Raw genomic sequence first — 13,419 nt, forward strand, 5'->3', positions numbered from 1 at the left:
TCTACGTCCAAGCATAAGCTTGGTTGAATAGAAAGATAGGACAACCTTCTCTATTTTCAATTCAAGAGCTTGACTCTTACTCAACGGTTAAAACAAGTGACCTTGCAGTTCTCTTATGGCCGAGTCCCTTGTAGGAACATAGGCAATTGGGTCGTTAGAAGTCCTGGGTAGTTATCGTTAATGAGGCCTTAGCTTCCTTCCCCAACACTTATTCCTACAACCTTGTTTAAAACTAGTTTCTAACAATTGAGGGGAAGGCCTTCACCTTAGATTAGACATTTTAATTAAAATTTACAAAGATCCTTGCATTATACATAGTTTAATCTTGCATTCATTCTAACATCATCTCATTTGGCACATTGTTGATTTGTGAGCATTTACCTTACCTGCAATATCACATTACTAATCTTGTACTTGTCATTTAAATTTCTTGCTCATTGTCCTTTGATATCGTCATATCTTATTTGAGCATCTCTTTGAAGTAGAAGTAGAAGTTTCTTTTACCTTGCGAGTTGTTTCTTTCTGCTCATATTTCGATATTGTATCATCTTTTGGTTTCTTGTACTAACACGTGTCTTGCAACATTTTTTCTTGTGACTTGAAATATCATTCCACTATGCAAGTGTTATATTTTTGTCGAGAATTGTTTCAAGGCACTTGTTTATTACTGTTATATTATCATTGTCTTATTGATCTCATTGGAATCCATCTTGGTAATATCTACATTGCTCATTTAATAATCACACTTGTTAAATAATCCTCAGATTCAAGTTACATAGAGTAGTAACTATCTTGCCTCTAGTCTTCTAAAACTTGTTGTTTCAACAAGTTTGCCTTTACTAACCATCTTTTTAGGGACTAACCCCCATAGCTTGTCTAGGGAAGAGCTTAAACGAAGGGAGTAGGGAATAGGTGACAACCCTTGCTCTGAGCGTTGCGTCATAAAGATTATACCTTGTGGGGTCGGAAACTTTTCCCACACTTAAGTGTACATCTTAGGCGACAACACAAGTTAAGGAGGAAAAAGGAGGGCACTTGGTCTAGTGGACAAAATATTTCAACAAGAGAGGCGAGAAGAGATTGATATTACCATTGCCTTTTTTTCTATTTCAATTTCATGTCATTTAATGTTGTATAATCACCTTTATTTAGTGAGATGTGTCGAGCTCTAGCTCAAGGGGCTCCATCTGAGTATTTGGCTTTTAGTTTAGAGAAGCTTAGAACCACATTGTTGACTAAGACAAGGAAGGAAGTGGATAAAATGCTTGAGCCTATTGAATGAACATGGCCAACATCTGGGGTTAGTATTGTTTCTAATGGATGGAGAGATGCAACACACCATCCACTCATCAACTTCATGGTGTCTTCCTTGAATGGACCGGTTTTCTTCAAAGCAGTGGACGCTCTTGGAAAATACAAGGATGCAAAATATTTGGGTGAGTTGTTCATTAACGTTATTGAATATGTAGGTGTTGATTCTTGTGTGTAAATCATTATAGATAATGCACCTGTTTTTAAGGTTGCTGACATGATTGTGGAAGCAAAATATCCACAAATATTTATGACACCTTGCATTGTCCATTCCTTGAATATAACACTTAAATCTATTGCTTCTGATGTGGCATGGATCGGAAATCTTATTGAGGATGCACGCCATATGCACAACTTTGTACAAAAGCATACCAATGTGCCCACAATCTACAAATAGTACACACATCTATCATTGTTGCAGATACACGGTTTGCCTCTTCATTCATTATGTTGAAGAGGTTGAGGGAGGTCAAGACTGTTCTTGAGGCCATGGTTATTTTAGAGTTTTGGTCTTTTTTGAGAAAGATAGATCAAGCATCCTCAAAAAGAGTCAAGGACATAGTGTTAGATGATGCTTTGCTGGGAGAGGTTAGATATTACTATTAAGATCGTGGACCCTATCATTGCTTGGTATTGATTTGCAAATACAGACCAACCCATCCTAGGAAAGGTTTATGAGGGATGGGATTCCATGATTGAGTCTGTGAGGACCATTAATAATCACACTTGTTAAATAATCCTCAGATTCAAGTTACATAGAGAAGTAATTATCTTGCCTTTAGCCTTCTAAAACTTGTTGTTTCAACAGGTTTCCCTTTACTAACCATCTTTTTAGGGACTAACCCCCATAGCTTGTCTAGGGAAGAGCTTAAACGAAGGGAGTAGGGAATAGGTGACAACCCCTGCTCTGAGCGTTGCGTCATAAAGATTATAACTTGTGGGGTCGCAAACTTTTCCCACACTTAAGTGTACATCTTATGCGACAACACAGGTTAAGGAGGAAAAAGGAGGGCACTTGGTCTAGTGGACAAATTATTTCAACAAGAGAGGCGAGAAGAGATTGATATTACCATTGCCTTTTTTTCTATTTCAATTTCATGTCATTTAATGATGTATGATCACCTTTATTTAGTGAGACGCGTCGAGCTCTAGCTCAAGGGGCTCCATCTGAGTATTTGGATTTTAATTTAGAGAAGCTTAGAACCACATTGTTGACTAAGACAAGGAAGGAAGTGGATAAAATGCTTGAGCCTATTGAATCAACATGGCCAACATCTGGGGTTAGTATTGTTTCTAATGGATGGAGAGATGCAACGCACCATCCACTCATCAACTTCATGGTGTTTTCCTTGAATGGACCAGTTTTCTTCAAAGCAGTGGACGCTCTTGGAAAATACAAGGATGCAAAATATATGGGTGAGTTGTTCATTAACGTTATTGAATATGTAGGTGTTGATTCTTGTCTGTAAATCATTATAGATAATGCACCTGTTTTTAAGGTTGCTGACATGATTGTGGAAGCTAAATATCCACAAATATTTATGACACCTTGCATTGTCCCTTCCTTGAATATAACACTTAAATCTATTGCTTTTGATGTGGCATGGATTGGAAATCTTATCGAGGATGCACGCCATATCCACAACTTTGTACAAATCCATACCAATGTGCCCACAATCTACAAACAGTACACACATCTATCATTGTTGCAGGTACACAGTTTGGCTCTTCATTCATTATGTTGAAGAGGTTGAGAGAGGTCAAGACCGTTCTTGGGGCCATGGTTATTTTAGAGTTTTGGTCTTTTTTGAGAAAGATAGATCAAGCATCCTCAAAAAGAGTCAAGGACATAGTGTTAGATGATGCTTTGCTGGGAGAGGTTAGATATTACTATTAAGATCGTGGACCCTATCATTGCTTTGTTACGATTTGCAAATACAGACCAATCCATCCTAGGAAAGGTTTATGAGGGATGGGATTCCATGATTGAGTCTATGAGGACCATTAATAATCACACTTGTTAAATAATCCTTAGATTCAAGTTACATAGAGAAGTAATTATCTTGCCTTTAGTCTTCTAAAACTTGTTGTTTCAACAAGTTTCCCTTTACTAACCATCTTTTTAGGGACTAACCCCCATAGCTTGTCTAGGGAAGAGCTTAAACGAAGGGAGTAGGGAATAGGTGACAACCCTTGCTTTGAGCGTTGCGTCATAAAGATTATACCTTGTGGGGTCGGAATCTTTTCCCACACTTAAGTGTACATCTTAGGCGACAACGCAGGTTGAGGAAAAAGGAGGGCACTTGGTCTAGTGGACAAAATATTTCAACAAGAGAGGCGAGAAGAGATTGATATTACCATTGCCTTTTTTTCTATTTCAATTTCATGTCATTTAATGTTGTATGATCACCTTTATTTAGTGAGACGTGTCGAACTCTAGCTCAAGGGGCTCCATCTGAGTATTTGGCTTTTAGTTTAGAGAAGCTTAGAACCACATTGTTGACTAAGACAAGGAAGGAAGTGGATAAAATGCTTGAGCCTATTGAATGAACATGGCCAACATCTGGGGTTAGTATTGTTTCTAATGGATGGACAGATGCAACACACCATCCACTCATCAACTTCATGGTGTCTTCCTTGAATGGACCAATTTTCTTCAAAGCAGTGGATGCTCTTGGAAAATACAAGGATGCAAAATATATGGGTGAGTTGTTCATTAACGTTATTAAATATGTAGGTGTTGATTTTTGTGTGTAAATCATTACAAATAATGCACCTATTTTTAAGGTCGCTGACATGATTGTGGAAGCTAAATATCCACAAATATTTATGACACCTTGCATTGTCCATTCCTTGAATATAACACGTAAATCTATTGCTTCTGATGTGGCATGGATTGGAAATCTTATTGAGGATGCACGCCATATCCACAACTTCGTACAAAATCATACCAATGTGCCCACAATCTACAAATAGTACACACATTTATCATTGTTGCAGATACACAGTTTGCCTCTTCATTCATTATGTTGAAGAGGTTGAGGGAGGTCAAGACCGTTCTTGGGGCCATGGTTATTTTAGAGTTTTGGTCTTTTTTGAGAAAGATAGATCAAGCATCCTAAAAAAGAGTCAAAGACATAGTGTTAGATGATGCTTTGCTGGGAGAGGTTAGATATTACTATTAAGATTGTGGACCCTATCATTGCTTTGTTACAATTTGCAAATACAGACCAACCCATCCTAGGAAAGGTTTATGAGGGATTGGATTCCATGATTGAGTCTGTGAGGACCATTAATTTTTAGAATGAGTGCCCAGAGTATGAAACGTGAATGGAGGCCTTCTTCACCACCATACAGGATATTCTTGTCAACGGGCGGGACAAGAATTGCACACCTTTCCATTGCTTGGCTCACTTATTGGCATGAGAGGCGGAATCGTGGACCTTCACGCAGATTCCCTCCTCACATGGATGGTGAGATTTCATAGGGGAGGAAGGATGCATTGAGATGGATATTTCAAGATAGAGCATCCCTTGATGAGGTGGAGGATGCCTTTGTAAAGTTTTCAACTGGCACAGGGGGATTTGCTGTCTATGATATGATTAGAGATATAAGGGGGCTAAGAAGCCCTATGCTTGGTGGGAAACTCATGGGGCCACATGCCCTCCTTTATAACAGTTAGCCAGAAGACTCTTCTCTTAGGTTACTTCATCCTCTTGTTGTGAGAGGAATTAGAGCACACATGGTAATCTGTATAGTTTGAAGAAGAGTAGCCTTGAGCAGTCCAGGGCAAAGGCAATGGTGTATGTACACACAAATCTTCGTCTTATTTACAGGCAAAGGGATGAGTGGTTGAAGGGGAAGTCAAACATGTAGGAAATGTTTCTTGATGATATGGGTTTGGACAACAGTGTTGAGTTGGCATTGGCCAACTTGGATCTTAATGAACCAACGCTAGAGCTTGTCACTTTTGATGATGGTGATACTCTTGAGGGGTCGTCCTCCACACCAGCAAATGCAAAGATTACATTGGATACATAGGAGGAGGATGCAGAAGAGCGCAGTGGTCGTATTGATGCTTATTTTGATGTTGATGAGCTCTAGGCTATAGGCTGTAGCCTGTTGGCAGCTGCCTATGAGATTTTTCCATCTTGATCTAAAGTTCTCGGTTTTAGCATCTACCCTGTTTTGTATTTTCTATTTGCCATTGGTATTCCCACATATAGTTGTATGACTCAGACTCAGTTAGTCAGGAGTCCTTAGGACTAAGTAATACATTTTGATTTTGATGTCTTAATGAGAAAACTGCAGTTTATGGTTAATTTCTTGTATTTGTCAATTTATCGTAATTGATGTAGTACTAAGTACTAGTTGTAAACTTGTATCGTTGATGACTCATGATTGAATTTGTATCATCATAAGAATTTGTGTAATATGATGTATCTATTAATTTTTTTTAATATACATATATATTTTATATAGTATACAATGTGTCCTCAGTGTCCTGTTTGTGGGGGTCGTGTGTTATGTGTCGGACACTCGTATTTTCATGTCCCATATCCCTGTGTCAGGTGATTTAGGCTATATTGAGTTTTTCTAGTAGATAGTGAAGATAAAAGCCTATCTAGGAATGCGATACTGACAATCTATCTCCCCATTTAACAGGTCAGTATCTAGCAAATGTTTTTCCAAGCCATTACTTCCCTTGGTCTGGACTTGAGCATGTTATTAACTTATTACAACGCAATTTCTGACATGGGTGGTAATCAACTTCCCATTTTGCAAAATGGGAAAAAAGAACTTTAGTTTGTCAGCTAGAGAAACGATATGTTAAAGTTGTTGCTTGTACATGATTCACTGCGTCGATACTTCCTGTTACAAGATATTTAAAAAGATTGTGGTGCATGATGGAGATCTGTGACTAAATGTATTTTGGGCATATATTTTGTGAACTTCAACACTTTTTTATAATGTTCTCTGGAATCATTTTATTTTCCTGCAAGTATCTACTATGCTGAACAAGAAATAGCTGCCTAGCTAATTGGCTCCATGCTGTTAGTTGGAGATGTATCCAGGCATTCTGTTTGCTTAAGTAATATGTTGACCATCATAACTATTTTGAGTGTCTCTTGCAGACCAGAAAGATGGTTCCTTAACTGTCTATTTGGCAGTAATATTGTTTGGAACATTATATGTGGAAGTCTGATATTTTGTTCAACTTTCACTGCAGTTTGACAATGATGAAGCTGAAGCTGAGGAACAAACAAAAACCATCAAACAGCACCCTTACATCTCTGATGTTTATGATAATGAAGAATCTGTTCCAGCCAATGATCGAAAGGTTAATAGAAAAGACACGTCTGGACATAACCAGAAACACAAGAGCAAGAACTCAGAAAATAGCAAAAACACACTCGAAAAAATGAGGAAAGAGTATGAGAAACTGCAGCAAGAGAAAGAACTGTTGAGAAAGGAAAGAGAAGCAGAACTTGCAGCTAAACGTGCAGCTCATGAAAAGGCTGAAGCCAAAAGGAAGGACATGAAATCAAAGATGTGCAGAAGGACCAAATCTGGGCAGCCCATTATGAAATTCAGAATGGAACATCTATTAGATAGAATTCAAAATTCTAATCAGTAGTTTTGACATTGAGTTCCTCCAAACAAGGTGTCTGGAGGGGTGCAGCAATATCAAAGGATCACTTTTCTATTATTCTGGGTAAGGTATAGAAATGCTACACTGTTTTCCTTTGGTGTCACTGTTATAATGCTTTGACAATCTATAATCTAGATGAAGAAATGAAATGCCTGCCAAACACAAAAGGGATACCATGTAACAGTAACATTTATGGATCAGAATTTATTATGTCCTATATATGGTGGCAGCAGGCTTGAGCTTTTATGACCCTTGATTCTTACTCTCTCTCTGAATTCAGTGTTCCTATTTCAATCCTGAATATCAGTAAGAAGTGAGTCTTTCACCTTCATTTTTGTTTTTACGAAAACTGCTATTTCAAACATAACACTAATATTCATCATTCTACTAGAGCCAATGTTGCGCTTGTGGAATACATTTGGTGGCATTCTGGAATTGTGTACATTTCCAAATTTAGGCTGTAGATTGAGGGTTGTCCTCTGTATGTATCTATCTATGCCATTGCATGAAGATACCAAGATACAAAATTAAGAAATAACTCTTAAAATAGTAGATACAACGCTTGATCTATTGAAGTAGTTTAAGAGATTTAGTTTATAAAATGCCAACCGGTCTGTGATTCACTGGTAAGGTTATGTAGTTAAAAGCTGCTCACCAGTGTTCCATTCTCATTGTGGTGTTTGCCACCTGAATTGCATGTGGTTGTACAAAGGGTTGAGACCAGGGGCAAGATCTGAGTTATTTTGGTAAATAGTACCTCTTAAAAATTGGCATTTAAGCCAAAGAAATTTCATTATGTGATGCAGCACCTTGGGTGTGTTTCTAAGAGTCGCACAAAAATGAAGTTTTAGTGAAAAGAGCTAAGAGTTCACGGGTTTGAATGTTGAAATAGGTTGCTCTTGCTAGATTAATAATGCTCAAACATAGAGGATTGCAGCATTGGAAGAATTTAAAATGAAATGAAATACACTCAAGGGTTTGATTCAATACTGTTGAATTGTTCACCTTGGAAACTGTAAACCTTAGAACCTTAAACCTTAAACTGTTTGCAAAAGCCACCCAAAAATGTACAGCCTGAATTTATTTATTTGGGATGAAGATTGATACAGAAAAACCTCAAACTATTTAGCCATAAAATTGGCCATAATTTCTAAACCCCAGTATCTAAATGTTAAATTTTAACACCTGGATCTTCTACTGTAGAAACCTTCACCAGAATCTTGACAGCGTTTACCTCTATCCCAAATATTGTACTTGCTTTCGATAGAATAAGAAGTCGTAACATCATATTAAATAAATGTGCTGTATATTTGGCTTAGTTGTTAAGATCGAGGGATGAATGGTATCTATTTTGTTAAATTCATTGAAGGGTTACACCTATCCTCATTTGTTGAAGTACACGTACAGCTTGTGAAGGTTGTCAAGACTTTCCCTGATGTTAGATGCAATAATTAACTTTGTTGGCTTTATTGACATAATGTGTCTTCGAGGAATTTTAAAACGAGCTTAGGGAATTAAAATCTTACAACAAATACAATACAGTTTTTTGTTAACCTCCAGATTGCCTTTGTGACTAGAGGACTAAGTTCTAGTCAGATTCCATCATGTTACTCCATCTATAGTTACATTAGGATATCATATTGATCAAACCTCTCTACACACTGAAATTTGTCAGATTTTGAGAACTTGCTATTTTTAGCAGTGCTTTTTTTACGGGAGCTAGACCTTTGAAGCCTGCATGTGAGAGATAACTACATAATATTCATCCTTGCGAGCTTATGATCCCAATGACTTTTGTTTGGCCAGCATGCAAGGCATTTTATGACTGCTATTTTTTAGTTGTACGAGTTTCAGGGTTTGCATGTTGATTCTCACAATATAGTTGTGTACCTTGCTGAAATATATGGATATGATGAGACAGTTTTTGTTAACACGCTAGACATTGCTATATTTAGTAGTGTCTATTTTTAGATGTAGCATATTTAGTAGGTGTCTCCATAACAGTTTGCTTCATAATCTGAGCGTATTTTTAATTTGGATTGTCATTTTTGGCATGTCTATATTCAGCAGGTCCATTCTTAGTAATTGGAGTTGTTTTTAGTAGTGTAAATTAATTTGGCTAAGACTTGCGAGCCATATTGAGTCTTGGCTGAGTTGAGTACTTGCCTAAGACTTGCTCTTGAAACTCACCACTTTGTATTATTATGGACCATGAATCGAAATAAAGCAAATTGCATTTAAAATAAAATCTCTACACAAAACTCAAAAATGACAATTGGGGAGACAAAATCTCAAATATATAACCTTAGAAAATCCTCCAACATTTAAAATTATCACTTTACATTATAAAATGAAGGTTATCTTGGATATGGTAAACCAACTATAAATATTATAGCAACACATACTACACAACTTTTTACTTCATATTTTGCAATAGTACTTGTTATGTAGGGAGCCGATACAATCCATAAGATGTTTGTGGTTTTGGTACAATCAATACCCAACACTTAGCTTTATCCCACAATGTGAACATAGCAACAACTCCCCCAAATCCAATCCCAACTCCGATCGCCAATGCGATCATTGACATTTTTTCATTTATTTGACTCAACCATTCCAGTTTAACATAACTACTCTGACTAGTGCTATTAGCTTTTGTAATAGGCTTTGCCTTTTGATTGCTGCATGAATCTAATGGACACCCCCATAAGCATTTATTCCTTTGAAATGAAGTTGCATCAAAAGTTGAAAATTGTGTCCCTGATGGAATTGGCCCACATAGGCTATTAGATGAAACATCCACTTTGTGCAACCAATGTAGCTGAGAGAGTTCTTGAGGGATTGGTCCGCTCAAATTATTTTTTGCCAGGTCCAACATCTCTAGAGTAGATATGTTACTAAGAGATTTTGGTATTGACCCCTCCAAGTGGTTCCCAGATAAATTCAATGATCGCAAGCTGCTCAAACTTCCTATGCTTGTAGGTATTTCCCCTGTAAGATTGTTGTTAGACAAATCAAATGAAGTGTCTTCCACATATGATATGCCATATGATATTACTTCCATTGTTTTTATGTCTGGAATTGACAATATATTAGATGGTCCTTGATTTATTCCGAGCCAAGATTGATTGAGTGTAAATCCCTGAAGTCTCTGAAGATCAAATGGAATTCTTCCACTGAATTTGTTGTTAGATAAATCTAAATAATTTAACTTCATGAGCTTTGTAATCCAATTAGGAATATCACCATGGAGATTATTATAACCAAGTCTCAAAATAGTCAAATCATGAAAAAATGTGAGATGGCTAGGGAGTTCTCCTGTCAATCTATTTTGACTTAAATCCAAGAGCTGAATGTTGGTACTGTTGGCCAAAGATGTGGACATAGTCCCAAATAAGTTATTAGAGTAAGCGGAGAAAATAACCAAAGAAGTGCAATTGTTGATGTCCTTAGGAATTGGTCCCTCTAAGCTATTTTTGGATAAAACTAAGATCTTAAGTGAAACCAAACGGCCGATACTGCTAGGAATACTCCCAGAAATATTGTTATTATGTATGTTTAGAGTGATGAGATATCTTAGTTGACCAATGCTATGTGGAATACTTCCAACTAAGTTGTTTGAATATAAATTCAAATATTGGAGAGATTGAAGATTCCCAACAGATTTTGGAATGATACCTGTGAGATTGTTGTTAGCTAATTGAAATGACTGAAGCTTGCTCAAATTTGTAATGGTTTCAGGTATAACACCACTAAGCCTGTTTAAACTTAAATCCAGAGACAAAAGGTTGCTCAAATTACCTAATTGAAATGGTATACTCCCTAACAATTTATTGCTGCTTAAGTCTAGGTATTCTAGTCTCTGCAACAACCCAATTTCAATTGGTATTTCCCCACTCACATAATTATTATACAAGTCTAACCCCGATAATTGACTACAGTTGCCGATAGATGGAGGGATCGGACCACTCAGTAGGTTGCGTTCAAGGTGAAGGGAAGATAGGCTTTTTATTGAACACAGAGTGGAAGGTATTGGACCGGTAAAATAGTTGATTCCAAGGTAAAGGGAAGATAGGCTTTTTAAGGAACCCAAACTGGAAGGAATTTGACCACTGAAATTGCTGGATCCAAGCGACAAATCTCGGAGAGAGGTGCAGTTGCCGAGAGAACTTGGAATAGTGCCGCCCAGATTATTGTTGATGCTCAAGTCCAGATGCTCCAACTTGACTAGACGACCAAACTCTGCTGGTATGGTCCCTCTCAAGCTGTTCCATGAAAGTTCGATCCATTTAAGGCTTGTGCAGTTACACAATGCTTTTGGAATCAGTCCTCCTAAATTATTCCAGCTGAGATCAAGTATTTCCAGAGTTTTCAGCTGCCCGAAATCGGCTGGAATTTCACCTGTCAAATGATTTCCAGAAAGATTCAGCGTATGCAACAAGGAGAGATTGCCAAGGGATGCCGAGAGGGTACCTACCATCCCAAATGTAGGGTTAAGAATAGGTACAGCGACAGGAAGCATTACAGCCACAACTCTTTTGCTGTGTTGCCTGCAGGTAATACCATGCCAGGAGCACACTTGCTGTGAGTTCTCTGCTGTCCAGCTGGACAGCCTTCCAGTTGGATCCGATTTGATGTGCTTTTTAAAAGCCAGAAGGGCTTCCACATCCCTTTTCTCGTGACGGTCCATGGATGATCGGATTTCGTCACTTTTCTCCTCCAGCACAGCACGTCCATTAAAAGCAAATTCATCAGAAGAAGAATCGGTCCGATGATAACTCAATCCGCCCATGTGACCAGAGTCCTGAGCACGAGAATGTGCCGTAAAGTAATCAATAGCTGCTGCATCTACAGCTGGAGTGGCCACCATGATGAGGAAACACACGAACATGAGAACAACAGCACCTCTATGACCCATTTCTCGCTCTGAAACTCGAAACTTAGTGAGTTGAGTTGTTAGCGATATAGGTGTATATAAAGGTAGAGCTGCTCTCATACTCTGAATTCCTGCAGCAATGGCGGTATAGAACAGGCGATAGAAATGTGCAGAAAGTTGATCGCTGGTCATCCCGGGGTAAGTGAGAAGTCATCATAGATAGTAATACTTCAACAACCAGAATCGGAGTAAGTGAGAAGTCATCATAGATAGTAATACTTTAACAACCAGAATCGGATTTCAGCCCCGCCCACTTAAAAAAAATAAATTGAAATCTTGAGGCGGTGGCATGTGAGATGGGGACTGAGTGGGAAAGAGCAAAGTGAAGTGATATCTAGTGGCATCTGAGATAAGTCAGGGGGACTGAGTAGCAAAAAGCAAAGTGAAGTGATATTTAGCAACTGTATTGAAGTGATATTGAAAAGAAGTGATATCTAGCAACTGTATTGAAGTGATATGTAGCAACTGTAAGTGAGCGGAGCGGAGGTAACGAATTGATAGAACGGGAGATTGAATGGTTGATGAAAATCGATGGGTTTGACTGCTGAACGTTTTGGGACGGTGGTAAGGGACAAATCACCCGAGAGATTGAATTATTGTTGTTTTTAAAGTTTTGATATTGTTATTTTTATTTTGAGATGGTACGGTTGTTTATTTTAAATATATTAATATTTGGAAAACTTTTAAAAAATTGAAACATAAAGCTACAAAAGATTAGTTAGACTGATATATTTTTTTATACATATTTCAAAATCAATGTCCGACACAATATTTTTTAATTGTAAATATACACAAAGCTACAAAAGATTAGTTAGACTGATATATTTTTTTATACATATTTCAAAATCAATGTCCGACACAATATTTTTTAATTGTAAATATAAATTAGGTTTTGTTTGATATTTACCTTAATATAAAAATATTTGTCAATAATGGGTGATAATTGAAATTATATTTATATTTATTACATTTTGGCAACTAATATATGTTAGCATCAATATAAAAGACATGTGAAATTAATTTGAAATACAAAGTTACAAAAGAGTAGTTAGGCCGATATATATATATATATATATATATATATATTATATATTATATTCAAGTAATAAATTAATTTGAAATACAAAGTTACAAAAGAGTAGTTAGGCTGATATATATATATATTTTTGTATAATATATTATATTCAAGTAATATATGTTAGCGTCAATATAAATGACAAGTGAAATTAATTTGAAATACAAAGTTACAAAAGAGTAGTATATGCATATATATATATATATATATATATATATATCAAAATCTAGGTCTGACATGATATTTCTTGTTTTTATGATATTTTTTAATTGACTTGTTTTTAGGGTGGTTTTCTTGGAAGTTTTTCTGGTGGGTTTTTTGATTTAATTTTTCCAAAATTTGGGTTTTTTTAGCTAATTTCTCTAAAACTCGGCAAGAATTTATTGAAATTACAAGTTTGATTGGTAATCCCTGCACAATCGAAGTGCTTTAGGTTTTTTCAGG

General features: G+C 36.8%; 2 protein-coding genes across 2 annotated transcripts in view; one reads left to right on the forward strand and one right to left on the reverse strand.

The window, feature by feature from the left end:
• Positions 1-7,391, forward strand: part of LOC149200735 (rRNA-processing protein) — a 62,457-nt gene extending 55,066 nt beyond the window's left edge. Inside the window, exon 3 of the mRNA XM_089402786.1 lies at positions 6,542-7,391. Coding sequence (XP_089258912.1) covers positions 6,542-6,949 — 408 coding nt within the window. The 3' untranslated portion in view covers positions 6,950-7,391. The remainder of the gene's footprint in view (positions 1-6,541) is intronic.
• Positions 7,392-11,196: 3,805 nt separating this feature from the next.
• On the reverse strand, positions 11,197-12,155 carry LOC149200736 (uncharacterized). The gene is made up of 2 exons (XM_089402787.1): positions 11,442-12,155; positions 11,197-11,365 (listed from the first exon to the last, which is right to left on the reverse strand). The coding sequence occupies exons 1-2, from the start codon at positions 12,030-12,032 to the stop codon at positions 11,336-11,338; spliced, it is 621 nt and encodes a 206-aa protein (XP_089258913.1). The 5' UTR covers positions 12,033-12,155; the 3' UTR covers positions 11,197-11,335.
• Between the last annotated feature and the right edge of the window lie 1,264 nt (positions 12,156-13,419).

This window comes from Pinus tabuliformis, chromosome 2_1 (assembly GCF_031772625.1).
Source record: "Pinus tabuliformis cultivar Carrire ecotype Pingquan chromosome 2_1, CPIR1, whole genome shotgun sequence".
Lineage (NCBI taxonomy): Eukaryota > Viridiplantae > Streptophyta > Pinopsida > Pinales > Pinaceae > Pinus > Pinus tabuliformis.

Excerpts from the sequence above, each read along its gene's own strand:
- LOC149200736 (XM_089402787.1), bottom strand. The coding sequence starts at position 12,032 with ATGACCAGCGATCAACTTTCTGCACATTTCTATCGCCTGTTCTATACC. Across the intron at positions 11,366-11,441 it reads TTAACCCTACATTTGGGATG|GTGAAATTCCAGCCGATTTC; the intron begins GTAGGTACCCTC and ends ATCATTTGACAG.